At 35.1% G+C, this 27,098-nt stretch overlaps 1 protein-coding gene and 1 pseudogene across 3 annotated transcripts in view; one reads left to right on the forward strand and one right to left on the reverse strand.

Annotated features, from left to right (window-relative positions):
* Positions 1 to 491: 491 nt before the first annotated feature.
* Cdk8 (cyclin dependent kinase 8) overlaps positions 492 to 27,098 on the forward strand; it is a 122,843-nt gene continuing 96,236 nt past the window's right edge. For all 3 annotated transcript variants that reach the window (XM_076871979.2, XM_076871980.2, XM_076871981.2), the window contains exon 1: positions 492 to 1,162. In XM_076871979.2, coding sequence (XP_076728094.1) covers positions 1,035 to 1,162 — 128 coding nt within the window. In that variant the 5' untranslated portion in view covers positions 492 to 1,034. The remainder of the gene's footprint in view (positions 1,163 to 27,098) is intronic.
* LOC143411785 (large ribosomal subunit protein uL30 pseudogene) lies at positions 16,531 to 22,060 on the reverse strand (annotated as a pseudogene).

Genomic DNA, 27,098 nt, shown 5'->3' on the forward strand with positions numbered 1-27,098 from the left:
TGATAATGCCCCCTTTAAAAATCTGGAGTTCGGAAGTGGCACAAAATGTGATTCTAATATAAACTAGTCTGCCCCACAGGTGACTCTTTTTGGTCAAGTTTACAGCACAAACCAGACTTTAGAGATACCTCGGTGGGAAGGTAGGGGGAAAAATTATTCCCCCAAGTGACTGAAACTCGTCGAAACTCGGACTACCAATCCCATCATGCAAAGCTCCATATTGTCACCGTGGGGGGCGGAGTCGTAGTAGGGGAGGCCACGGCGGTAGCCGATGCATTCTGGGTATTGTAGTCAGAGGTCCGGCTACCGATGGGGCGGGTCCACGTGGTGCGTTTGGCGGCAGCCTTGGGCAGTGGCTCTCCCGCTCCCTCCGCGCGGCCCTTGGGGTGCGGGCGCCAGCTGGGACTGCCAGCCGTCGCGGGAGTCCGCTGGAGGGAGGGCCTGAGGCAGTCCGAGGCTTCGCGACGTTTTTGCGACAGCCGCGGCCGTGTTGCGCGAGTGCCCTCCCTCCTCCTCTGTGAGGAGGTACCGGCTGTTGTGCGGTGCTGCCTTTCTGTTTGAGTGTATGGGAGAGTGAGTGAGTGAGTGAGTGTGAGCGCGCGTGTGTGTGTGAGAGGGTGAAGAGTGAGTGCGTGTGTGAGAGGAAGAGAGCCCTCCGTGGCCGCTCCGCCGCTCCACCGCAGTGGGAGCAGGACGCGCGGCCGGAAAGAGCAGGGGTGCCGGCGCTCTGAGAGCCCGAGGGGACAAGGGCAGAGACACCCGCTCCCCACCCCCAGCTCTCGTCCCTCGGCTCTCCTTCGCGCAGGGGGAGCCTTTCCGTCCTCCCTTGGCCGGCCTCTGCCCCGCTGCTCCCCTGGATGTCCCTGGCGCTCTCGCGGGGCCTCCTGCTCTTGCTGCATCAGTCGGGCTGGTGCTGCGGCCGGCGGGTGTAGAGCGGGCGGGTTCCCGGGGGCTGCGGCTGCCCGTGCTTCCCCGGTCCCCACCCCGACCCCCCGGCCCCCCGACCCAGCTCCCCGGCCTCTGAGGCTGTGACAATGGACTATGACTTTAAAGTGAAGCTGAGCAGCGAGCGGGAGCGGGTCGAGGACCTGTTTGAATACGAGGGCTGCAAAGTTGGCCGAGGCACTTATGGTCACGTCTACAAAGCCAAGAGGAAAGATGGGTGAGTGTTTGTGTCTGTGCGGGTGTCGGCGCTGGGCGGCGCTCCCGCAGGCCGAGGCAGGTAACTCGGAGGGAGAGGGGCCAACGGGGTGCCGGGTTCCTACTTCCTCGACGCTCTCTTCGGTCCCCGCCAGCGAGGTTTGAGGTTTGGGGAGGAAGTGGTGTCCAAGGGATCCAAACCCGTAAGAAATCGTTCATGCTGCGTCCGTGTTCCACAGTGGTAGCAACAGGGAAAAGGAGCCTCCACCTCCTGGGTTTCTACTTTTCGAGGATTTCAGTGCTGAATTTCTTTCTTTTAAATTTATTTTAAAATACAAACTTAAATACAACCCCTGCCCCGGTCAATTTTTATGGTAACCTTTTGGGGATTTCCTCACCTGTCTCTGGAGTGACATCCATCAGCCTGGAAGAGAAGCTGTGATCCACACCCCCCCCCCCCCAATCACCAGTTTGGGATCAATTTATTATCAAATTTGTATTTTATCGGGGGAAAAGAAGACAGCAAGTAAATGTGTTTCTGGAGAGTTCCTCATAGTGATCATCTGCAACATAAACGTAGCAGTTGCTATTTAGATACCATTAGCTGTGAGTTTTTACATAGAACAATGGGGGTTTGGTGCAGGGTGGGTGGTGGGGAAAAAGGCAAGTAACAAATAGGGGCTACCTTATTCATGCTGTTTGCCCCAAATTTAGCAGCTGGCAATGAACTTTAAATATTAATCTCTTTTCTTTAAATATTCTTCTCTAGAAATAACTCAATTAAATCTATCACTGGTAATGCTTCCAATTTAGTTTCTTAGCAGGCAAATGAAGTGTTCATTTTTCCTTTGTCAGTAGATGAATGTATTGTAATATTGACAAAAGAGAAGGCAATTCTTAGTTGGGGAGAAAATATATTTTATTAACTCCTTGTTTTCCTCATGTAAAATGGATGTTGTGTCTGTTGCTTTTTATACTAGAAAATTGTGGAAAGATAATGTCAAATGTCAAAGCTTATTGTATAATCTTTAGATTTTATTACAAAGTAGTTTCACTTGAACATCACCATTAATTTGGTTAGCTGTCATTTGATGTTTAATTTTTTTTTTAAACAAATGAGATAGGGTATGTTCAGAACTACATTAGCACCAAAAAAATGAAACCATTCATAAAGCTGAAATTCCCTCAGGGGGAAAGGCCATATTTGTAAATACTTTAGTATTCTGGATATTGGAAAGGCAAGTGTATGTTTTATTCAGCATTTTTTCTTAGATATACTGAAATACCTTTCTGAAATAATTTAAAATGGACTCCAAGAGAAGGTAGCTCTAATTAATTTGGACTGTATTTCTTTTATGCAACAGTTAAGGGATACAAATATGGGCAAAAGGTAGAGATTTGAAAACTTGATACTCTGGGTGCCACATGTATTTAAAAGCACTATTTAGCAGAATGGATAGTCTAGTGACATTTGAGATATCAATGTCTAGAGATACTGCTGAATCTGTTGTCTAATTAGATTTCTCATTGAAGTTTTTCTTGATAATGACATGCATTTTAAAAGTATCCTTTTTAACTAACTATATAATGTGTTTCAGAAGACTTAAACCATCTCTCTGTCCCCCAATATTATGTAATTTCGGGCATATTCATAACATCTCCAGTCCTGTGAGATTAGACATTATAGTGCATTAACCAATCTGTTCTCTTTTATTATAAAATTTTAGTGACTTTAAATTATTTTTAATCTCTGTAAAAGAAGCCAGTTTAATACCCCTGTTTTCATAAATTACCAATTTAAGGTAATAATATACAAATTTGTTTTAACTTTGATTCTATGTTTTATTTAAAATCTGTTATATTATGTATTGGCAGGAGATACTTTTAAACACATCTTATATTTTGATGGTCAAATTTTAATTTAGACTGTTAATAATGTGAGAAGAATTGTACAATTTAAAAATAGCTGAAGGCATAGTATATATTTCTTAGTCCTTTGTGATGACTGCAAAGTATCATGGCATTTTGTAAAATAAAAGGAACTTATTTTTGTAATCCTTTGGATTTGTTTTCCGGCAACCTTTAATTATTCTGTTTATGATGAACTTTTTTGGTAATGGATCAAATATCAAGAGAGTTTTCAAATTACTTAAAACAGTTTTTGTTTTCCAGAGGGAATATTTTTCGGTTTGGCTTCTTTTTTATAACCTCAACTGTGGTAAAATACTGCATTGTATTTATGAGGTTCTTTTGATCTTACGTCAGGGAAATGCAATTTAATGCATTTTAGTCCTGGTAAAATAAAATTTGTGGCAGTTTAATCTTTTGTAATAAGATTATTAAATAATGGTTTTAGTATTGACTTACTTTTACATTAAATTATATATTCTACTACTGAAATTACACAGTACTCTAGGAATTTGGTCGGTAACACCTTCAAAGAGAATTGTGGGATTTACAATAAAATGAGATCCTGTAAATAAATTTTGTTGATATATTTGACTATTAAATTGATATGTGCAAATGTTTGATATGTTTTAGTTGTTTAATGAGCATGGTTAATTGGTAAAAAAATTTAGACCAGAGGAATTAGCTTCTTAAATTATTACGTTTTAGGAAATAAAATAGTTTGAAAGGTGTTTATTGGATTTAATGAATTGGTAATACTACTCTCTAGGATACCACACTTAGGATAAAATCAGCACCTTAAGGAATGTAGAGAAGGGGAAATACTTTATTTGAAGCAGGATTCTATGCAGTAAACAAGGGCCTTTTATAATTGTGCTAATTTACAATTTTAAGAGTTGAAATAAGTGTACAATACATTTTGAAAGCAATTGTTCTCATATCACCATACATGAGAGAATGTCCTTTATGTCTAAACACTGAAAGGGGATTCACTGGGAAGCAGGGTGTTCATTTTCTTTTTAAGTCAGTTGTATCCTCTTTGTAGTATTTAAACAACCAAACTTTTTTATGTGAAAGAACAGTAAAGTGTAAGAAGAAAATTTGTTTTTAAGTTCTAGTCCCTCAAGTATATGCACTAGACATTAATAGAATTTAAAAAACAAATTTGGAATGAATTTTATCTCCAAATAGAAAAGCAAAAGTATTCTTAATTTGTTATAATCTGTGTTCAGAAGAACAGATTTATATAATTGGGACTGTATGTGTGTGTGAGAGAGAAATACACAGAAAACTTTCTTGGGGGCATTTTTAGAAAACTCAAGAGATTAGTTGGCAGTGATGATAATAATAGCTGAATTATTGAGTAATTAAACAATATGTAACTGGGTGAAGAACTTTATGCTTATCATCGATTTAATCCTCACAAGAAAATTTATTTTTCAAATTTACAGGTGAGGAAATGAGGCTTAGAAAGTTAATCAGATTTGCCCCATGAGTGAAGGCTAATTGTATACAGTTGTATACTTGACAGCTAGGATTAGGGGATTACCTATAGATCTTTAACTCTGTAGCCCATACTCTTAAGCACTAAACTTCATATAATTAATAAGTAAACATACATAGATGTGGAGTTTGATTTCTCTTGGTCATTCAGGAAACATGAATGCCTTACCATGGAACTGTTTTTTTTTTTTTTTTTTTTTTTTCAATAAATCGGTGTACTTTTTTGGGTCCATTTCTAATCAGCTCTATATAGTTTTTTCAGGCGCTACCAAAGTGTATGTGTAGCTATATTGTTGTGTCTATATGTATATCCATACACACATACTTGTGTATCTCTCTCTCTATATATTGATATACATGAATATGTATGCACACGTGTGTGTGTGCGCGCGCGCGCACGTACACACACATACCAAAGTCTAATGAAAGTTGTGTTAGGATATGAAAGCTCTTTAAAGAGTTTAAAGAGCTCTAAATTAGGGATCCTGGAGACCTGAGTATGAGTCAAGACTGTTTCTTGCTCACAGTGTGACTTTGGGCAAATCATTTGCCTTTACAGACCTTGGTTTCTTTAATTGTAAAGGTAGAGAGCTTCAATTTTTTTTTTTTTTTTTTTAAACTTGACTTATGCTACCTTGACATTGGGCTAATGTTTGCTTCCACTGTTTACCATTCCTTTGGTGGCCAGTATAGGGACTCTTCTGATTAAATCTGTATTGGAGCTTTAATTCATTAAAAGTTTTTTTTTTTTTTAATATTGAGGATTGAACCCAGGGTCACTTTATCACTCACTGAGTTACATCCCAGTCTTTTTTCTTTCTTATTTTGAGTGGAGGTCTAACTAACTTGCGAGGCTGGCCTCAAAGCTTGAATTCAGTTTGTTTTTTGTTTTTTTTTAAAGAAGACTTGTTTTTATTTTTTGCAAGAAAAATAACATCAAAACTGTTAACTGAGCCCAGTAAAAGTGATCTTATTTTAAATTTATTTCCCTAGAAAACAAGAGAACCACATTAATCTCTCATCTAGTCTTTTTTTTTAAATTTATATACGACAGCAGAATGCATTGCAATTCTTATTCACATATAGAGCACAATTTTTCGTATCTCTGGTTGTATAGAAAGTATATTCACACCAATTTGTATCTTCATAACCTGTACTTTGGATAATAATGATACCCACATTCCACCATCATTAATAACCCCATGCCCCCTTCATTCCCCTCCAACTCCTCTGCCCTATCTAGAGTTCATCTATTCCTCCCATTCTCCCTCTCCCTACCCCACTATGAATCAGCCTCCTTATGTCAAAGAAAACATTCGGCATTTGGTTTTTTGGGATTGGCTAACTTCACTTAGCATTATCTTCTCTAACTCCATTCACTTACCTGCAAATGCCATGATTTTATTCTCTTTTATTGCTGAGTAATATTCCATTGTGTATGTATGCCACATTTTTTTTTTTTATCCATTCATCTATTGAAGGGCATCTAGGTTGGTTCCACAATTTAGCTATTGTGAATTGTGCTGCTCTAAACATTGATGTGGCTGTAATTTTTTTAACTATAATCAGAACTCAGAGCTGGCTCAGTGTTACATGCTGGTAGTCCCAGGTACTTGGGAGGCTGAGGAGCAAGGATCATGAGTTGAGGCCCTGTCATAAAACAAACAAAACCACCCAGAACTTGATTAGAGTCTTTTGTCCCCAAAGGGATCTAATAGAAACAAGTCATTACTCTTTGACCCTTTTCCCTTCCCCTCTGAATATTGCTGAACCCTGTATCTTATTAGTTCATTTTTTATTTAAATATTTCTTAGGTATCAGAAATGCCAAAGACAGTATGTAACGAGTTTCTTTTCATCACTGGAAAATTCATATGTCAAATAAGGAGAACTCATTATAACCACCTATGAAAAGGCCAAGCAGAGTATTAACTGTGTACTTACCTACTTGCAGTTGAATTTATCTTTCTTAGATATTCAGTGCCTTGTGATCTACTGTTTAGGCCATTTTGGGGGTCTCATGATTAGGTCCCATTTTTTTTAGTAGTAAGACTGGCAAATTAATTCATTTGGGATTTGTTTATGTGAGTTTTATTAATTGCTATGTCTTCCAACATTGGAATACACTCACTAATAAATTCACTAATCTTCCAACATTGGAATAAATTCACTATTTGTTGGACCCTTCTCTGTGCCAAACACTGTGCAAAATTTTAGGAAGGCAAAGATAAAAATATTCCATTATTTTTTGAAGAATTTCTACTGAAGAAACAAACTTGTAAATAAAACTATAGCAATTTGATGCATATTATGGTAATTATTACAAGATATTATTGGAACACAGAGGAAGCCTCTGACTGCTTAGGGTTGTTGGGAAAAGCCTCTCCAAGGTGGCAGCATTCGATTAGATCTTAGAAGATGCAGGGGAAGATCTCATCAGAAAGGGTATCCCCAGAGGAATAGAAAGAGGGATTTTTAAATTGTGTTTCCTGCAGACCTCAGTGAATTAATTTGATTTGATTTTTTTTTCTTCTTACATCTTTCTTCTCCATTTATTTTCCCTTGACAATATTCTTTGAACCCTTATGTGTGTAGTATTGTTTGCATATACTACAAATGTCCCTTTGCACTCACTGACCATGGTGAGGTCTGTTTTTTAACAGCAGGGACACACTTTTCAGCATACACTGAACACCTTAGTTGTGTGTGTGGGTAGGTGCGAGTGTGACAGTTTTCCATCACAAGAATGTTGGCCACACACACTATAAGCTGAAGTGACTGAGTTAAGAATTCCTTTCATGTGTGAAACTGCCATGGAAGAACTTCATTTTGCTTGTGGCTCTGGATGGCAAATGATTCTGCTTTGGCCTCATTTCCAGGAAGAGTCAGGAGCTGGAATTTTCTACATTGCTGAAGTGGTAGTGGAAACAGATTGAAAGGGGTAAGAAGTTCTTTCCCAGTTTGAGTTTAATTAAAGTAATTTAATTAAATTACTTTTGTTGGAGCTGTATTATGCAGAGAGGTAGGAGGTAGGTGCAGAGCTTTTGGTATACTGGATTTCACTTAAGAAAATAGAAATAATGACAAATTACAAATTATTATAGGCCATTTGTAAACTTGTGGAACATTCTCTGGGCAAATTAATTCAGAATTCTGATTTACAAACATTTGAAATGTGATACATTATATCCAAATCAATGTTGATAAATATCTATTATTCTTTGTGGCTTGTGTCATCTTTCTTGTAGTGTGCCTTTATTGAATTCAGTACTTATTATTGCTTTACTCTTTTTTCTGTTCTTAGCTGCTGCTAGAGAATGAATATCCTACTGTCCTTTGCTCCTTCAGAACAATTTGTAAATCCTTTCCTTCACACCAGCTTAGGTAGGCCTTGGTCATCTCTTTGTTACTTCAAAATTACTATGATATCTTTTGTCTGTACATACCTTTTGTCACCTTAAGGCAGGTCTTTATCTTATCACTAAAAGGTGGCTTTCGCCTGTTATTTTGACCTTAATACTTGAAGAGTCTGGCATTATGAATGAACCTCAATATTCTTTACTACAGTTATTATCAACAGCCCCCCAAATAATCCCTGCTGTAGTAAGCTGCTTTTACAAATGACATTGTCATGTCCTTCAGATGTGTCAAAGCAGAAAATATGCTGAAAATTCCCTTTTAAAAATTTAAACTGAGTATGTGGCACACACTTGTAATCCCAGTGGCTCAGGAGGCTGAGGCAGGAGGATCACAAGTTCAAAGCTAGCCTCAGCAAAAATGAAGTGCTAAGCAACCCCCAGATCCTGTCTATAAATAAAATACAGAATAGGACTGGGGATGTGGGTCAGTGGTCGAGTAACCCTGATTTCAATCCCTGGCATCCAAAAATAAATAAATAAAATTGAAATGTAAGTTACACACTATAAAATTTACCCTTTTAAAGTGTTTGATTTGTTGGTTTTTTGTATATTTATAAGACTGTGTAGCCATCAACACTAGTTCCACATATTTTCATTATCACAGAAAAAAAAAAAAAACCTATACTCCTTAGTGGTTACCTATTCTCCATATTTCCCCTTCTTTATAGCCATTGACAACTACTACTTTCTGACTGTGGATCTGCCTATTCTGGACATTTCATATTATTGGAATCTTGTAATATGTGGCCTTTTGTGTCTGTTGTCTTTTACTTAGTACAGTGTTTTCAAGGGTCATACTTATAGTACATGTACCAGTATTCCATACCTTTTTATGGCTGAATATATTGTATTGTGAGGATATCATATCTTGTTCATCCAGTCATCAGTGGACATTTGGGTTGTTTCTACTTTTTGGCTGTTAGAAATCATGTTATTATGAACATTCATGTTTGGATTGTTATTTGGACATATGTTTTCAGTTCTCTTGGGAGTAGAATTTCTGGGTCATATTTAAGGTAGCTGAGAACCAGTTTTAAATGACTTTGCATTGACTCTGGTTTAGGATCAAGATTTTTGTTCTTTGTCCACATGACTTTATTAGCTTGTCTTATTCTAGGACAATGTTCATACCATGACCTGTTGCAGTGATTTTGAAGTACAAATTTATATAGCTGCAACTCTGTCATATCAGACTACTCTGCCCTTTTTGTCAGGTGCTGAAAATTTTTTCCTTCAACTGAAATAGTTTCTAATATTTATTTATTTTTATTAAATATTTTTAATAGTTTTGTTTTTAGTAGTTGTAGATGGACAGCATGCCTTTATTTGTTTAGTTTTTATTGCGGTGCTAAGGATAGAACCCAGTGCCTCACACATGTTAGGCAAGTGCTCTGCCACTACCTCAGCCCAGTTCTAACATTTAGTCTCAGAAATCCTAACTACTTTATCTCAACATATAACTCCAATATTCCCTCTTCACTCATTACCCTGCAAAACATAGTTTGTCCTTTGTTGATATATTATGTAACTACCTCAGTGTATATGTGGTTAATGTTTATATGTCCTTTGGGTCTTTCTGGTGAATGTTGATGGGATAGAGATTATAGATTTCCTCTAGGGCAGTGATTGGGTTCCCCATTACTGGCACATTGCCAAATGATGACAGCTATTCAATACTTTGTGTGTGTGTATATGTACCTGAAATTCACATTTGTAGATTTTTCTTCTAATCTTGCCAAAATTAAGAATTTGAGCATATTGTAGGAGAGTAGAAATTCAATGCTAAGGGAAAGAAAGTTTGGGTTGTTTGAATGAACTGGGAAAAACAAAGGCAAAGGCAACCTTTGTTAGTAGGCTGAATCCAAATGGATGGTCCAAGTATTTAAAAATTGAGCCACAAGAAAGAATAAAGTAGTTTTTTGGATCATACCTCACAAATGAATCTGTTTAAATGGGGATCAAACCCGTATTTCTCATGATGGAAACTATAATGGCGTTTAGTTTTGTTTGATCTTCTTGGCTTATATAGCATGATTGTTTCACATATTAAGTTTTTTTGTTATGTGAATAAAGAATTGTTTAGGTTAACTACTACTTAACATAACTGGATTACTCATCTCTCTAGAGAAACTCTATAAAATTTATAACTTTATTGTAGTCCATGAATTCTAACAAATAATCATTCTTTGGAGAGAAATTCTTTATATCACAATATAGTGCCTACATTGAGTGTTTCTATAAACCTGAATTTATAGGTTGTCTAGAGAACTAAAGGATTTTAATAAAAAGAAAACTTGTTAAGCAGTTATTGTTATGGTTTACATTAAATAAGTTATTTTGGAGGAGATGTAGAGTATGTATTGAAATACTGTTTTTAAAATTATAAGGCTTCTGTTTTAAAGAAAACTAGAAAATCACATGAAAATGTAAGCTCATACAGAAAAGAGAAATCTGTTTGGAGTTTTTTTTTTTTTTTTTTTCCAGTTTATGAAGAAAGTCCATATAAGTAAGTGAGCTCCCCTAGTACTTTATCATGTGACTAAGTTTACAAAAATTAAGTTTAGCATAATTTTCAAGAAAATGTCAAGCATAAAGCAAGATATTTGTAATATGTTTTCCGATACTGACTTAACTTTGATGGTTCTTTTAAATGTAAAATGTCATTTACATATTTGGCATTTAATTCTATAGTATCTCTTTAGCTTTAGTTCTTTTTATAAATTTGTATTCTATTAATTTATTTGATAGCTGTTTACTGAATGTCTATTACATCTAGGTTCTATACCAGATAGAGGAGATTCAGTGTTGAACAGCCTATGATCTAACTCTTTAGGGAACTTAAAGACTTTTGGGGGGCACAAGCAAGTAAATAGGCAATTATAATATAGTAGAATAAGGGCTGCAATAGAGAAAATTATAGTTTGCCTCGGGGGGTCCCTGATTTGCTCTGGGGGCTCAAAGATGATATTTTAGTTGTGACTTGAAAGATAATTAGAAGTTATACAAGTGAATGGGCCATAACTAAGAGGGAATGGGGCTTGTGGTAATGGTGCAGACTACAGAGGTGATATCAGCCAAAGCTTCACAGTTTCTTTATATGGGTGGGAGTTGCAGTCTCCTTGAAAAGGGGTGGAGTAACGTGTAGTAAGCAAGTTGTAACTGAAATTATTTCTTTGAGGTAATTTTGGGTTAGCTCTTCCAGCTACCTTTGAAGTGACTTCTGAATACCATGTACAGAGATATGAAAGAAAGTATGGCGAAGAAATTGAGAGAATTCCAGTGCTGGCTCTTAGAAGTGAAGGGTGGGGTGAAGGGTTAAAAAGAAGAAAAGAAAAAATTAGAGAAGTGAGTTTTTGAAAATTGTGTTATGGACTGTGTACTTTTCTTCTGAAGGCAGAGGAGACTGTAGGATTTTAAGCGGGTAGTAATAAGTTCAAATTTCTTATTTAAAAAGTTGTTCAGCAACCCAGTCAAAATGGCCATAGAGAACTGCATAGGAGAATATAATAGTACTTCAGGTGAAAGATGATGGTGGCTTGAATTAGGGAAATGGAGGGAATGAGGAGGAAGAATTGATAGGACTTGTTGTTTTATTTGTTGTAAGAGATGAAGGAGCGAGAATTGACGATAATGCCTAAGTTTGGCTTGGGCAGCTGGATATTGCCTATATGGATATCCAAAACAGGAAGAGGAATAAGTTTGAGGGGGAAGATGATGAATGGAGTTTATTGTTATTGTTATTGTGTGTGCCTGTGTGTGTAAGTGATGGTGGGCATCACATTTTAGGTACCTATTAGGCAAACACATGAATTTAGTGCTTATATTAGAGGGGTCTGGATAATTTTTCTGGATAAGGTTTGTAATTCCTCAGTGTTTGAAGTGTAGGAGCTTTGAATAGTAATGAAAATACCTAGAGAGTGTTTGTAGAGTGAGACAAGGGCCTAGGATGGAGTATACAGAAAGAAATATCTACTCAGGAGGCCAAGAAGTTAAGTCTAGAGAAATAGGAAGAACCCCCTGGTTGCTCCACTGGGTAACAGGAATTGCATGGTGTGCAATTTATTGACTGTACATGGCAGCCTAGAGAAATACCAATACTTTCCCAGAATCATAATAGCCAGGGAGAGAGTGTTTCTAGGAGGAATGACAGGCAGTACCATGTGCCACTCAGGGAGATAATAAAGTGTTTGAGTTAGTTAAAATATTTTTAAAAAGATGAAAATTCAGCTAAAGATATTTGGACACCAAAGCTTAAATTATAACTTGCTTTGTAGGTTTTATCTAAAATATTTTGGTACTTTCGTGGTTAGGCTTATAATTCAGAGCCAAACAATAAAAACCTTCGCTTTCATCTTTGACTATGTTGGCTGTGTTGCTAAAACTAAACCTGTAGATGCCATTTATTTATGTATTTTTTATTGCTTGTTATTTAAGATCTCATTAAAAAAACAAAAATAGACTTATTTTTTCTGATAATAAAAATAATACATGTCCATTATAAAAAATTCAAACAGTCCAGAAATGTGTATAGAATTGAAAATCCTTAACTCTGATAGGAGATAATTAATTTTTCCCTTATTGTCTCACCAGATAATTCTGAAAATATGTGTAGGTTATCGAAAAATCTAGGACCTTATTATTTTATCAAAATTATTATGCATTTTCCATAGTAAGTATAGTTCTAAGTCATTTTTTATTATAAAGTATCATATGATATGCATACAATATCTGTTTAAGTTAAGCAGTTCTTTAGTGATAGACATTTAAATCTCCAAATTTTAGCCATTACAGTTAACAGGGTATGTCAGTAAATATGCCTGACATAGTTCTCTACTATAGCAAGGTCTTTGAAATGGAATTTCAAGGTCAAAGTTATATACTTTAAAGCAATTATATTTTAATTAGAAAATTAGATTATATTATATAATTAATGTATTTTTATGATAAATTCAAAAAGTATATAAGGATACCCAGGAAGATCGAAGTCTCCCTCTACCTCAGATTTAGTTCTGCTCTTTAGGGCTAACTGTTGCCAGCATCTCCTTGTGTGTATGCATATCAAAGAATGTATGTGCAATGGTAGACTTTAAAATTTAATGCTTTATTCTTTTTGAGCAGATAATGCACACATATGGAAAAATATTTGAATATTATTCTGTGCCTTACTATTTTCAGTTCATATGCTTTAGAGTCCTGTATCACCACATATAATTTAATTTTGCTAGCTTGTTATTCTGTTTTATGGATCTATTATAATATACTGGGCCAATCAAAGTACATTTAGTTTGTTTTCATTTTCTTACAGTATTAAAACAGTATTACAATAAATATTCTTTACATCTGTCTTTGTACATAACATGCTCTGAGGTGGAGGTGGGACTTCCAGGTCTCCAGTGTTCCCCATGGACATTTGCTGTGGATGATGCCACTGTGATTATATCCACAGAGAGTTTTCTCCCTGTTGGCTTTTCTCAACAGTCCTAGAGACTGATCACATGCCCAAGCACAAGCTACTTGTTATAACCCTAGCACTGCACTGCAAGACTGGTGAACTGAGGGTCAACTTTCCCAGGAATACTTCTTTACAAACTTGGGCTTCAGGTTCTTTGAGGTCCCGTCTTTTTGTCTTCTAAAAAGTTTACACCAATCATACATCAAAACTCCCAAACCAAAACTTATCTGGAAAGAAGAAATGGGAATAAATATATAAAGGACATGTTTGAGTCAGAATTGTTTAGATGATTCTTTTGCAAATTTTGCATTGGGTGTTCCTTCTTTCCCATGTTGTTCTGTGTATTTTATTTATTTATTTATTTTTTCAGTTTTGTTCATTTTTATGTATTTTAGAATACCAGTTGGAATTAAAAAAAAGTTTTAAGAGTCATTTGGGTATTTAAAATAAGTCATTTCAGTATTTTTACCTATTACCTTGGGTTTACTTTTCATCAAATTTCTCTAGTCCAACTTAATATTGTTACAATTATAAATGATTGGATATTCTTTGAGTTATTCTGCCTTAATCTACTTTTCCTTAATGCATACTCTTAGTGCTCTTCTTCTTGCTCAAATCATCTTTCTCTTCATTTTTGGTGCTTAACTTTAGTCATTCTCATTTTCTGCCCAGTGCTAACCTACTCCTGATATTTTCCTTTCTTTCCCATTTTAGCTTGTCTTTTCTGTTTCATACTGATTTTGGCTTTGTTCCTTGACTCCCTTCTCAGTTGAACTCACTTTTGGGCTTGCCTCTGTAGAACAGGAAAGCCTTCTGCTACTAGTGGAATTGCTTGACTTATCATGTTCAGCAGAGGTAATCTTTCACAGGAGGTACAGGCAGGTGAGACAGCTCTGATGTATTTTCTTAATTTCAAAGAAACTTTAAAAAAAGTTAAGTCCTGCTAAACAGAATTCTTTCATCATAGACATAATTCCTGCTCAGAAGTTGGAAACAACCTCCTTATAGTTAGAAAGCTGAAGGAAGTATACAGATATTTTATCTGAAAATCTGTTTTAATATATAAGCCCAGCTCAGTGTGAGAATTTAAACCAGATATCCTGGAGTTGAAAGTCACTGTTGTCCTGTGTTAACCAAGACTAATTTACCCCTGCAGATCCCTTTTAAACTGGTTACATGAGCTGGGCTCAGAAATGTGAAAGCGAAAAACAAGAAAATATGTTGAAGAGCACATATTTTTTAAATTTATTTTTAGTTGTAGATGGACACAACACCTTTGCTTTATTTATTTATTTATCTTTAATATTTATTTTTTTTAGTTGTAACTGGACACAATGCTTTTATTTATTTATTTATTTTTATGTGGTGCTGAGGATCGAACCCAGGGCCTCACCTGTGCTAGACGAGCGCTCTTAGCACTGAGCCACAACCCCAGCCCCAATTTGTTTATTTATTTTTATGTTGTGCTGAGGATTGAACCCAGCACCTCACATGTGCTTGGCAAGCACTTTACTACTGAGCCCCTGCCCCAGCCCCAGCTTACACCACATACCACTTATATTTCATCTATTTCTCTTCAGAATTTTTTCTTTTCTTTTTTGTTGTTGTTTTGCTTTTTTATTTTGTTTTGTTTTGTTGATTGGGACCATTCAATTCTAAAAAGCAATTCAGCCTGATGGTCTTAAGTATTTGAAATTTTTAATGTAATCAAAAATACTGAGTGTACCACTTTTTAAATTGTATTTTTTTTTTAAAACTGGTGATTGTACCCAGGGGCACTTTATCTCTGAGCTACATCCCCAGATTTTTTTTTTTTTTTAAATTTTAAGAAAGGGATTCACTGAGTTGCTAAGGCAGGCCTGAAACTTGTGATCCTCCTGCCTTAGCCCTCCTAGTGACTAGAGTTATAGATGTGTGCCACTGTACCTGGCTCCTGTAATAATTTTTTGATCATGCAGTGTCTTTGCTACATTTCTGTAACAGGACTCACTGAATTTAAGTATGTTGCTGGTTTTCACATTAGAATGTAATACAATTATATTTCTCTGTATTGAAATTCTGTACTATAATTGTTCTTTTTTTAAAATTTTTTTTTTTAAAGAGAGAGAGAGAGAATTTTTTTTTAATATTTATTTTTTAGTTATCGGCGGACATAACATCTTTGTTTGTATGTGGTGCTGAGGATCGAACCGGGCCGCACATATGCCTGGCGAGCGTGCTTCCGCTTGAGCCACATCCGCAGCCCTATAATTATTCTTGACATTTTGGAATGTAAGATAACATTTACTATGACTTGTTTAAGAGTAGTTTTGATTTAGTTGCAGTATACAAAGCAGGGAAATTAAATCACAACATTTTCATGAAGAAAATGTTAATAATATCTCCTAGGAATTTATAATTTTAGAATTCTTAAAGTTTCTATTATAACTTCATTGAGATATAATTCATATGTGATATAATTTACCTAAAGTTTACCATTTAGTGCTTTTAGTATATTCATAGGGTTTTGTATTTATTATTACAGACTAATTTTATAGTATTTTTGTTCCAAAAGAAATCTTGAAAGCATTAGCAGTCACTCCCCATTTCCTCCAATCCCAGGCCTAGACAACCACTAAGCTACTTTCTGTTTCTGGATTTTACTCTTTCAGACATTTCATGTAAATCAAACAGTATGTGGTCTTTTGTGGCTAACTTCTTTTACTTGACACAGTGTTTTCAAGGCTCACTTATGTTGCAGTATGTATCATGTTTTGTTTTGTGTATTCATTCAGTATTAATTGGTGAATATTTGGATTGTTTCTACTTCTTGGTTTTTGGGAATGAGGCTGCTGTGAACATTGGTATACAAGGATCTGAGTCCCTGCTTATAGTTCCTAGTTATTCAATATATTTAGGAGTGGAATTGCTGAACAATATGAAAACTCTGTGTTTAATGTTTTTTGAGTAATTACCGAATTGTTTTCCACAGTTTTTTTTTTTTTATTGTTTTGAAACAGGCTTCATTCCTTCAGTAATGGATTATGTATATATTCCGTGTCATCATTAACTATCTTCCTAATCTTGTTTTTTTTTTTTTAACATTAAGAACAAGTACTGTTTGATTAACTGACCAGATTACAAAAATACCATGATAGATACCTTAGTTCATCCTTCTAATAAGCCTGTTGATCTGGTCTTCCCTGTTGCCAGCATCTCTACCTTTACAAAATGGGTGTTTTTTTTCTTCATTCCACCTCTTAGAGAATCTGAAGGGCCACAGGATGTTATTTGCTTCTTTGAAGCATTTTCCAACAGTATAGATCTCATGAATCAGATCTTCCATGCAGATGATGCCATATTTGCCAAGAGATTGAGTAATCAAAATATTATCTTTCAAGGCAATTAGTTTCTTATTGCTTTTGCCATATCCATGCTTGCACATTAGTTCATTCACTGACTTCAGGTTTGGGTACTCCCATGCAATATATGGTTCCATAATCAGCATGTTAATTGAAACCTTGTTGAATTTAAGAAGGTGCTATTGACGATCCGGTGAAGATGAAGAAGTTATAATACCTTATGAACCTTTGGGCTCACACCACTGATGCCTCTGATCCTAATGACAAATGCACATTTGGCTTCTGCAGGTACATAGAAGTTGTTAGCTTTTCTTGCCATCATAGACATTTGAATCTCCGTTTGGTTCGTTTGTCGAGAGCCATCCATGGACTATGCGTAACGACCTTTTCAGCATTGGATCCACTGAGGGGGTAAATCTGGTATTTGGAAACTGTAGTGGCAGTCCTGCTATTAAGAGCACCCATTACCTGTGAACTCTGCCTCAGCTCTGCTCAAAAAGGTCCTGCATATCTCTGGAGATTGGGTGACTTTTTTGCTGTATCCACACAGCCTCAGAGATGGGTGTATCCTGCCAAGATGTAAATCAACCTTTTGACTGCAAGACATCATGAAGCAAGACTCTATCTCTCAAACCTTACCCTGCCTTTGATGTACCTCCTTAAATAAATCCACCAGAGTCATTTTCTAATTGTTAAGCTTCCGCACTTGTATGGGCTGGACCTATCAGGGGCTCTGCTTTTAAAACCTATTCTTTGACTGTCTTTTATTTCTTCACTAATTATTTCAGACTATTTTCTCAGGAGGCTTATCCTATCCTGAACAGGAAAAATTACTCTGTGGAGGCACTGGCTTTTTTTCATAGATAACCTTTCTCCTTGCCTTCCAGGCATCTCTTAGGCAAACTTCTTTCTCAGATGCTTTATCTTCAGCTCTGCTTTTTTTTGAATGTTTCATGGTTCTAGCCTGAAAAACTGTTGCTGTTAAATTTTAATGTTTGTATTTACTGTGTTTAAGATCACCCCCCCCCTCCACTGGAGGTTGAACCCATTGCCTTGTGCATGCTAGGCAAGTTCTCTATTACTGAGCTACATCCCTGCCCTTTTAAAAATATCAGTTTTATCTCAAGTCAGGGTTACCGGTGTTGCCTAGACTGGCCTTGAATCCTTGTCTCAGCCTTCTGAGTAGCTGGGATTATAGGTCTGTACTACCACACTTGGCCCTTTTGAATTTTTATTTTTTTTTTAATATTTGCCACAGTTCTATTTTTTGTTTTTATATCTTTGTAGGCAATAATTATTTTAGCCCTATGAAAAATTCTTAGAAGTGAATTTATGGCATCCGTTTTTAAATGCAAAAGTCCAGAAAGTTTGAATTTATTTGTAATGAACAGGAATAATGTTTGCCTCTTCCATGATCAGCTTTTTTTGTTATTGTTTTCTTTAATCTTTGCAAATTTGATAACAATTAGGGTTTTATTTATATTTCCTTCATTACTTTTTAATTTATAATTTTGTTATTTAATTTCTTTAGTGAATTGTCTAATCATTTTGCCCTGTAATAATCTTAAAAATTAATTTTCGTGAAGTGGTTTGTTATATTAACTCATTATTGTTGTATTTCTAGTTTTGTATGTCTATTTTTATATATTCAAATGTATATTTAAATGAAATCTATCATTCTTTTATTGCTTCTTGCTTTTCCCTATTGTATGCCTTTTATTTACATTTCCTTCTAACATTTTTATAGGTTTCAAATATTTGCAATTTAATTTTTAGTTAGTCTTAAATTTATTTGATATATTAGGTGGTGTTCTGATTTTAGCTTTTCAAATTATTTAAATGTTATTGAATAACTTTCACAATTGATTTGAAATTTCACTTTTTAAAGTCACTCTTAGTATTCATATATACTTGGTGTTTATTCTGGACTTTGATCTATTGATGTTCTTGTGTTATTCTCATGTTGTAAGTCTTATAGATTTATAATGTCTGGTAAGGCCAATTCCTCTAAATTAGTCTTTTTTTTTTTTTTTAAATAGGTTTTCTTGCCCACTTATTTCATATAAACTTTAAAATCAACAACTCAAGTTATAAAAAATATTTTGAGATTTGATTAAATTATGTTAAGTCTAATTACTTTCCCTACTCGTGATTGTTTTTCAGTTTCTTTGGTTTTTCAGAATATTGATAAAGACCTTGTAGTGTTCTTCATGTTGGCCCTGCGTGTTGTTTATTACAAGATATTTTATTTATTTCAGTAGTTTTTTCACAGGTTTACACTTAGTAAGTCTCATGCATTATTTGGGACATACAAAAAATTTTTGTTTTAATCTGAATTACAGGTTTATCTGGGCATCCTATATTTCATTTCTAAATCTGATAACTATATATTTTTGCATTTAACTGTCTATATGGAACTTTAAAAATATTCCTACAAGTAGAGATAATTTAATAAATACTGTTAACTCACCATAATCAATATTCGTAAGTTTTCTGCTGTCTACTTAGTTTAAAATCTTTATTTTTTAAGTTCACTGTCCTGGATTTTCTAGGTTGGTATACATATCATCAGCAATATTAATAGTTTTATTGTTGATTCCCTTCTAGTACTCCAACTCTAGAAAAGCTAGTGTTATTTCATTGGCAGTAACTTTTTAATGGTTTTAAAAATTACTTAGATTTTTTACTGACAGTATTGGAGATATTTTTGTCTTTTGATTTTTAAAAGAGAATGTTTTAATTTTCTCTGTTAGGTAAAAGCTCTTACTAACCTTTTTTTTTTTTTTTCTTGGTACCTAAGATTGAACCCAGGGGCTCTGAGTTGCTCAGAGCCTCGATAAATTGCTGAGGTTAGCCTTAAAACTTGTGATCCTCTTGCCTCAGCCCATCACTGGGATTACAGGTGTGCACCATTGCATCTGGTTCTTATTAAGTTTTACTCAATTAATATTATTAGATTTAGGATTGACACTTATGATGTTCCATCTTTTATGAGTTTGAGCAATTCATTTAATCTGAGAACACCAGATTTCTAATCTGTAAAATGAATCATACCATAGTTCTTTTGATTTAATATCACAAGATAATACATGTAAAACAAGTTTTCAAGCTCTCATAAAACCATGTGAGTTACATAGACTTATTAAATTAATCTTGCTTATTCAGACATTTGTGATAACTATTTCTTCAGTACCAATTGATTTATATTTTTTCAAGCACAGTTTATTTATTAGCAGGTGATAAACATTCATAAATATTTTTGTTTGCAATGACAGCCTATGTTTTTTTTCTGCTATAATTTCATGAGTGTATTTTCAGAAAATTTACTATGATAAATCTCTTACAGAAACAGCAATTTAGTTGAGGAAAAGGGACAGGAGATTTTTTGTAGGACTTGTAATATTATAGGTATTTTTATAGCTGTATCTAAAATAATTAATCTGTTGACCAAAATTAACAAAAACAAACCAAAATATTTCTGTCTTTACCCTTTTGTTCATACACTCTAAAGGTCCTGAGCCTCTGTAGAATTTTTGTTCTTGACCATGAAGTTTTGCTTGCACAACTATTCACAACTGCCAGCAGTAAACAAAAGAATAAAAGAATGCTTGAGTAAACAAAACATTTCTGTTCCAGAACACTCTTATAGTCAAATAATGCAGCAACATGTGCCTATTTTCTACATGCAACTATTATTTTTCCTATTTAAGTTATGCTGATTCCATTCAGCATTGTAATATTAATGCTTTCATGTGTTCATTTTTTTCTAATTAGTTAGTGATGTTATATCCACAATTTGTTATAAAAACTTATGCTTTGGGAGACTTGCGTATATTTGCTAGTACAAGGTGAGTAGTTAGTACTGTAAATATTTGCTGATTACAAATAGCCAGATGGTGCATTTCAAATATTGAGACTTGATATTATTATTCTAGCTTAGTGAGGTTTTTAAGTCTGAGTCAGTAAACTTGCTTATTTGATATTGGTTGAAACTTTAGAAAATGGAATCCTTACAAACGTACAAAAATCATAGTACTTTTTTACTTTTGACAAATATTATTACATTATATGAAAATAAGAACTAGAACAGATTTGGAGAGAGGCAAACAAAATGATTCAGGGGAAGGTACCATAGTATATAAATTAAGAAGGTTTGGGCTTTTCACCTTGGGAATTAATGAAATGGAATTTGAAGTATAGAAAACTGTACTCATATAGGTGATTTTATTATTTTTATTTTTAAAAATCATCCTGGTGAGCCAGTGCTGCTTCTTTCCCTATCTTGAAATAGGATGTTATGGTAGAAGTCCTACAATATTTTGTTTTATAGCTGAAAATTTAATTCCATAAAAATTTAGGTGTATTCATGAGTATGGTAGGTTTTCTTCACTGGACCAAATACCCGACATAAATGACTTAAAGAAAGAAAAGTCTAGTTTATTTTGGCTCACAGTTTCAGAGGTTTAGGTCCATGCTTGAGTGGCTCCGTTGCTCTGGGACTGATGTGAAGCAGAACATCATAGTGGAAGAGTATGGTGGAGGAAAGCTGCTCAACTCAGGGTAGCCAGGAAGGAGAGCAAGAAGATGTTAGGGACTAGATATAGTCTCCAGGGACATGCCCCAGTGACCTACTTCCTCTGTCTTGTCTCCCTGTAGTTTCCACCACCTCCTAGTTGTTCATTTCGTTTCAATGGATTAATCATTTTTTTAAAAAATTTTTTTAATATTTACTTTTTTTAGTTATCGGCGGGCACAACATCTTTGTTTGTATGTGGTGCTGAGGATCGAACCCGGCCGCACGCATGCGCGTTACCGCGTGAGCCACATCCCCAGCCCCTGGATTAATCATTGAGGTCAGAGTCCTCATGATATAATCACTTCCAAAAGCCCTACCTCTGAAATTTGATGCTTTGGGGATCAAACCTGAATCTTTGAGGGACATGACTCTTTAGAGGACATTCTAGATCCAAACCATAACCATAAATGAATAGTTAGATATGTTCATAATTAACTTTTAGATGGAAATAAGTACTTTTTAAGGCTTTTATCTTTAGTCTTCTGAGGTTTAAATCAAGGAACATAAGCATGTCCTTCTATATGGGTACCATTTCAAGTATTTGCTATTAAGTGGAAGAGGAAAAAACTGTTTTGTGACCCAAGACACAGACCTGACTAATGACTGGAAGCAAAAGAGAGCACACTTTGGCAGGATAACGTAAGGAGGAACTTTGTAACAAAGTTGTCCAAACATGGAATGGAAAGCAGAGATTTTGCTCTTTCTACAAATGGTTTCGGCATGTCTAAATTGACAAATTTATGTTGTTATAGAAGAAATTCAAGTATTGGATAGATGTTGGAACTAGATGACTTGTATGGTCCTACCCATTCTGAGATTTTATAATAAAACATAAGGAACAATTATCTGTTAGAGAACATTGGCTTGAATGGGCTATAAATCTAGAAAGAGTACAAGAACTTACGCCAGTTATGGAGATAGTTGTTTTGCCTTTCAAAGTTGATGAACCACAGGCTTGCTTTATATATTTTAAACAATATGTTAAAGTTTTAATGTACATGAAAGATGTATAGACAGAATACAAGAGTTTGAGGTAGAAAATAATAGTTTCTCTATTCTCTGATGACTCTACCTTTCTGCAACTAGTAGTGAGGACTAGGGTGGTGTTAAAAATTAATCCCAAATTTCTGTCTTGAATAACTGAGTCAAGATGGGTACTGTGGTGATTGCCTATAATCCCAGCACCTGGGGAAGTTGAGGCAAGATGATCACAAATTTGAAGCCTGCCTCAGCAATGGAGAGTGGCCCTGTCTCAAAAGGGACTAGAAATGTAACTCAGTGGTATAGCGCCCTATTGTCAATCCCTAGTACTGGGGCAGGGACTAGGGTGGGATGAGTGGACAGTGGCAGTGTCGTTAACTGAGAGAAAGGGTAAGACTTGAAAGACTAGGAAGCTGTGTGGGGTAGTCTTACTGAACCGTTTTATATTGTTATGTCCAATGAATTATTTAGGCTTTATATTTTACTTATACTCTAGTGACTTCTTCACAGATGTTATTTCACTTGAAGAGGTTTTTATTGGCCATATTTGGGACAATTTGAGTATCAAAAAAGGGTGTATTATCATGTCATTTAAATAGTCTATGAATGCATATTAATAGTAAAAGGGCCAAGGGGGAATTCTTTACAGAAGAATGTTAGTTGATAAATATAGAAGAAATGAGAATCAGAGAAACAGTTTGTAATTCCAAGTTTAATAACTGATACAGACAAGAATCATCAGTAGATAATAAAGCCACTGGTGAAAAGTTTGAGAAATAAAAGTATTACCTCATAAATTATTTACTAATTGTAAGGGAGAAAATGTACCTTTATACTGGAGAGATAATGGCAGTCACCAGCTTAAAGTAACCAATCTCAGGCTCACAATTAGTAGGTTACTCCATCATTTTTGCCTTTTGATGTGATTCAGTAGGAAAAAATAAAATCACTAGTTTTAGCTATTTTTATTTAAGTGGTACTGGCTATTAAACTCTGGATTCTCTACCACTGAACTACATTCCACCCCCCTTTTATTTTATTTTCATACAGAGTCTCACTAAGCTGCCTAGGCTGGCCTTGAACCTGAGATCCTCCAGCCTCAGCCTCCAAAGTCACTGGGATTATAGTAGTGTACCACTGTGCCCTATACTGGTGTAGTATTCTTGATAAATTGTTTACCCTCAATCTAACCATGAAGGAATAATGAGACAAATCAGTAACGTGTGCTGTTCCACAAGATTGCCTATGTTCCGTAAGATCAATTGGTTAGTCTCTTTAAGAAAATATCATGAGAAGCTTTATGGTGGTGGCAGTGATGGGTTTAATTTTTAAAAAATGCATAAGGCTAAGGAGATTCAATCAAATTCAGTGCATGGGTCCTGACTTTAACAAAAACCAACATAAAAGACATGCTGGAACCCTTGGGGTGATTTTTGCTTGAGTTACACATTAAATGAATTTATAAGAATGCTGTTTTTGAGGGGTATGTAAATGATATTTGCTTATGTAGGAAAATGTTGATGTATGCTGAAATATTAGGATTGAAGTAGCATGATGCTTTTAAATGTTTCTGAAAAAAATTTATGTATATATAAAATGATGTAGTCAAATGTTAATTTAGCAAAAGTGAAAAGTATATAGGTCTTTATACATCCTACGGTTTTTCGTTAGATTTAAACATTTTTGAATATTTTTTTGAAAGTGTGATTTTTAATCATTACATTATAATCTCATGGCTGTATATGATAGTTTATTAAATAATTAAAAATTTTAAAGGAGATGTTTTATAAATGGTGACTCAGTACCTTAAATAAGCTCTCAAATATTCTTTAAACCTATATCATAACTGAAATAGCACTAGAAGTAGCCTTGTGTGCCTCTGTATTTAATCTTATAGACATTTGACCCATTGCTACTTGGATTGTCATAATCTCATTAAAACCTGAGCCTTAGTCTTCTCTTGGAAACCTGACTTGATAAAAGGTTTGAAAATAATGAGATGGAGGCACTGGCAACAGGTTCAGGTCTCAGGTTTCAAAACAGTAAATAGTTCAAAAGTGACTACCTGTAGGAGAGTTCTGGTATCGCCTGTCTATAATTTAAATCATTCTGGTAGTATGGAGTACTACCTCAATGTGGTTTAAGTTTTCTTTCACTGATAACTAATGAATACCAAACACCCCTTTGTATAATTAATGACTATTTCCATATCTTTTGTGAAATACCTGTTCAAGTCTTTTGCCTAATTTTCTACAAGTTGTCTACTTTTTTCTTATTGATATATAAGAATTCCTGTTCTTTGTTGAATATATACACACTCTTTTCTGTACTGCAAATATTTTCTATCATTCTGTGGGTTGTATTTTTACCCTTGTAACAGTGTCTTGGTGATCAGAGGTTCTTAGTTTTAATACAGTCTAATTTATTATTTTTTCTATAAGCAGCAATTTTTTTGTGTCCTGTTTAAAAAACTATTGTCTACATCAAAGTTGTTTTCTCACATTTAGAATTAGCACTCATTTAGGATTGATTTTTGCATATTGTGTTAAGAGGTCAAGATCCATTTCACACATCACCATAATTACTATATATCCAAATTCTTTACAATGCATGGCAAAACAAAAGAAATCTTGAAACTACAGTGCTAAGTCCTGAAAGATGATTAAAATAATTTGTTCATTTTTGTAACACACACACATAGAGAAAAGGTTGTAGTTGTGCTGGTGTCTTAATAGAATTCCAAAATTAGGAGCCATATGAGTGAATTGGAATAGCAACAATGAAGTAAACTGTCCCAAATTTTTAAAAATAGAAATAAATTATGCTCAAATTTAAAAAGTAATATTGTATGATAAAGTTTACAACAGCTGGGTGTGATGGTGCACAAGTAAACCTAGCTACTTGGGAGACTGAGGCAAGAGGATTGCAAGATGGAGACCAGTCTGGGCATTTAGTGAGAGCATATCTTAAAAATAAAAAAGGGCTGTGAGTGCCTGAGGAGTCAATCTCCAGTATTGCTCCGCTAAAATAAAAAAAACAACAGCACCTTTGGCCTTCATCTTTGAATAAGAGGCAAGAACTTTCAAGTTTTGAATGTGTTTTTCTTCACAATTTCAGCATAACATAATATCATTTCTCCTGTTTCTCTCTCTCTTTTAAAATATTTGTTTCAGTTGTAGTTGAATACAATACCTTTATTTAATTTATTTATTTTTATGTGGTGCTGAGGATGGAACCCAGTGCCTTTCATGTGCTAGGCAAGCGCTCTACCACTGAGCCACAACCCCAGCCCCTCCTCCTGTTTCTTTTGTTTTTATCTTTTAGAGTCATCTGTTGGTTTCCAAAAATAGAGTATAAAGAATTTGGTTTTGGTGTACACTTTGCCCCATAGCATCCTCATGATTTTGGTTTTGGTGTACACTTTGCCCCATAGCATCCTCATCCTCTCCCCCATCCTCATGAATTGTCTTAGATCTTCATAATATCCTGAGTATTCACACGTTTTTTTCTGTGTTGGAGTTCAATTTCTGGATCCTCATAATTTTCCTGGGTTTACTCTTATTTTTCTAGGGCTCTTTCTTGAGTAGATTTCTGAGAGGAAGTAACTGGATGGTATATTGTCTGTCCAGGAAATGTTGCTATTTAACTTTGTGTTAGTTTACAACTTTATATTAGTTAGATTCACAGATTCATACATTATGTTCATATGGTTTATATCAACAGTGACAAAAAGGGGAAAAGAAGCAAGAGAGAAAATTGGGGATATTTGGAAAAGTTTTATGAAAGGATTTACAAAATCGGTTTTAAAAGCTGTGTTGTGTGTTTGTGTATGTGTGTGACTGAAACAATGAAGGCATTTCTTTCTTTTATGACTTAAGCTGATGAGCAATTAAGGGTAGTTAGACTGGATTTGTTCCTGGAGTTATCAGGGACCCAGGTGCCATTCTCTATTCCTGGGCCTTGGTATTCAAAGTTTGATTCTCAGACATAAAACAGTATCACTTGGAAACTTGTTAGAAATGCAGAATTTAGTCCCAGTCAGATCTATTGAACCAGATTCTGCACTTTAACAAGACTTAAGGTAATGTGCACATTACCTTAAGAATTGCTGGAGGGTGGGGTGGGGTTGTGGCTCAGCAGTAGAGCACTCCATCTGTGAGGCCCTGGGTTCCATCCTCAGCACCACACATAAACAAACAAACAAACAAACAAATAAAATAAAGGTATTGTGTCAACTACAACTAAAAAATATTTAAAAAACTGCTTTGGGGTTGTTTATATGTTCAAAGATGTCTTATTCAAGTGAGGGAAAAAGAAAAAGTGGAACTGGAGGGCATGTAGATTTGTTCTAAAGGCATGAACTAAAAGCTGCTCATGTGATTTTTGCTGATATCTCATTGGCCAAAAGTTTGTCCAGTAGTCATATAGTATAAAGAGTGACAAGAGAAGCAGGAAGATGTAGTACAGTTGGCCCTTCATATCAGTGAGTTCTGTATCTGTTGATTCACCCAAATGCACAGATTGAAAATAATTGTGTCTATATAACATGTACAGGCTTTTTTTTCCCCTTGTCCTTTCCCAAATAACACAATATAACAACTATATAGGTAGTATTTATATGATTTAAGATAGATAGCAGGATGTGCATAGGATTTGTGGAAATACCAAGGAAATTTTTTTAAGGAACTTGAGCATCTTTGGATTTTGGTATCTGTGGGGTTCTCATACTAATTCTCCATAGACATTGAGGACAGCTCTTATTTAGTTAGGTTGTTGTGT

This window comes from Callospermophilus lateralis, chromosome 12 (assembly GCF_048772815.1).
Source record: "Callospermophilus lateralis isolate mCalLat2 chromosome 12, mCalLat2.hap1, whole genome shotgun sequence".
NCBI classification, from domain to species: domain Eukaryota; kingdom Metazoa; phylum Chordata; class Mammalia; order Rodentia; family Sciuridae; genus Callospermophilus; species Callospermophilus lateralis.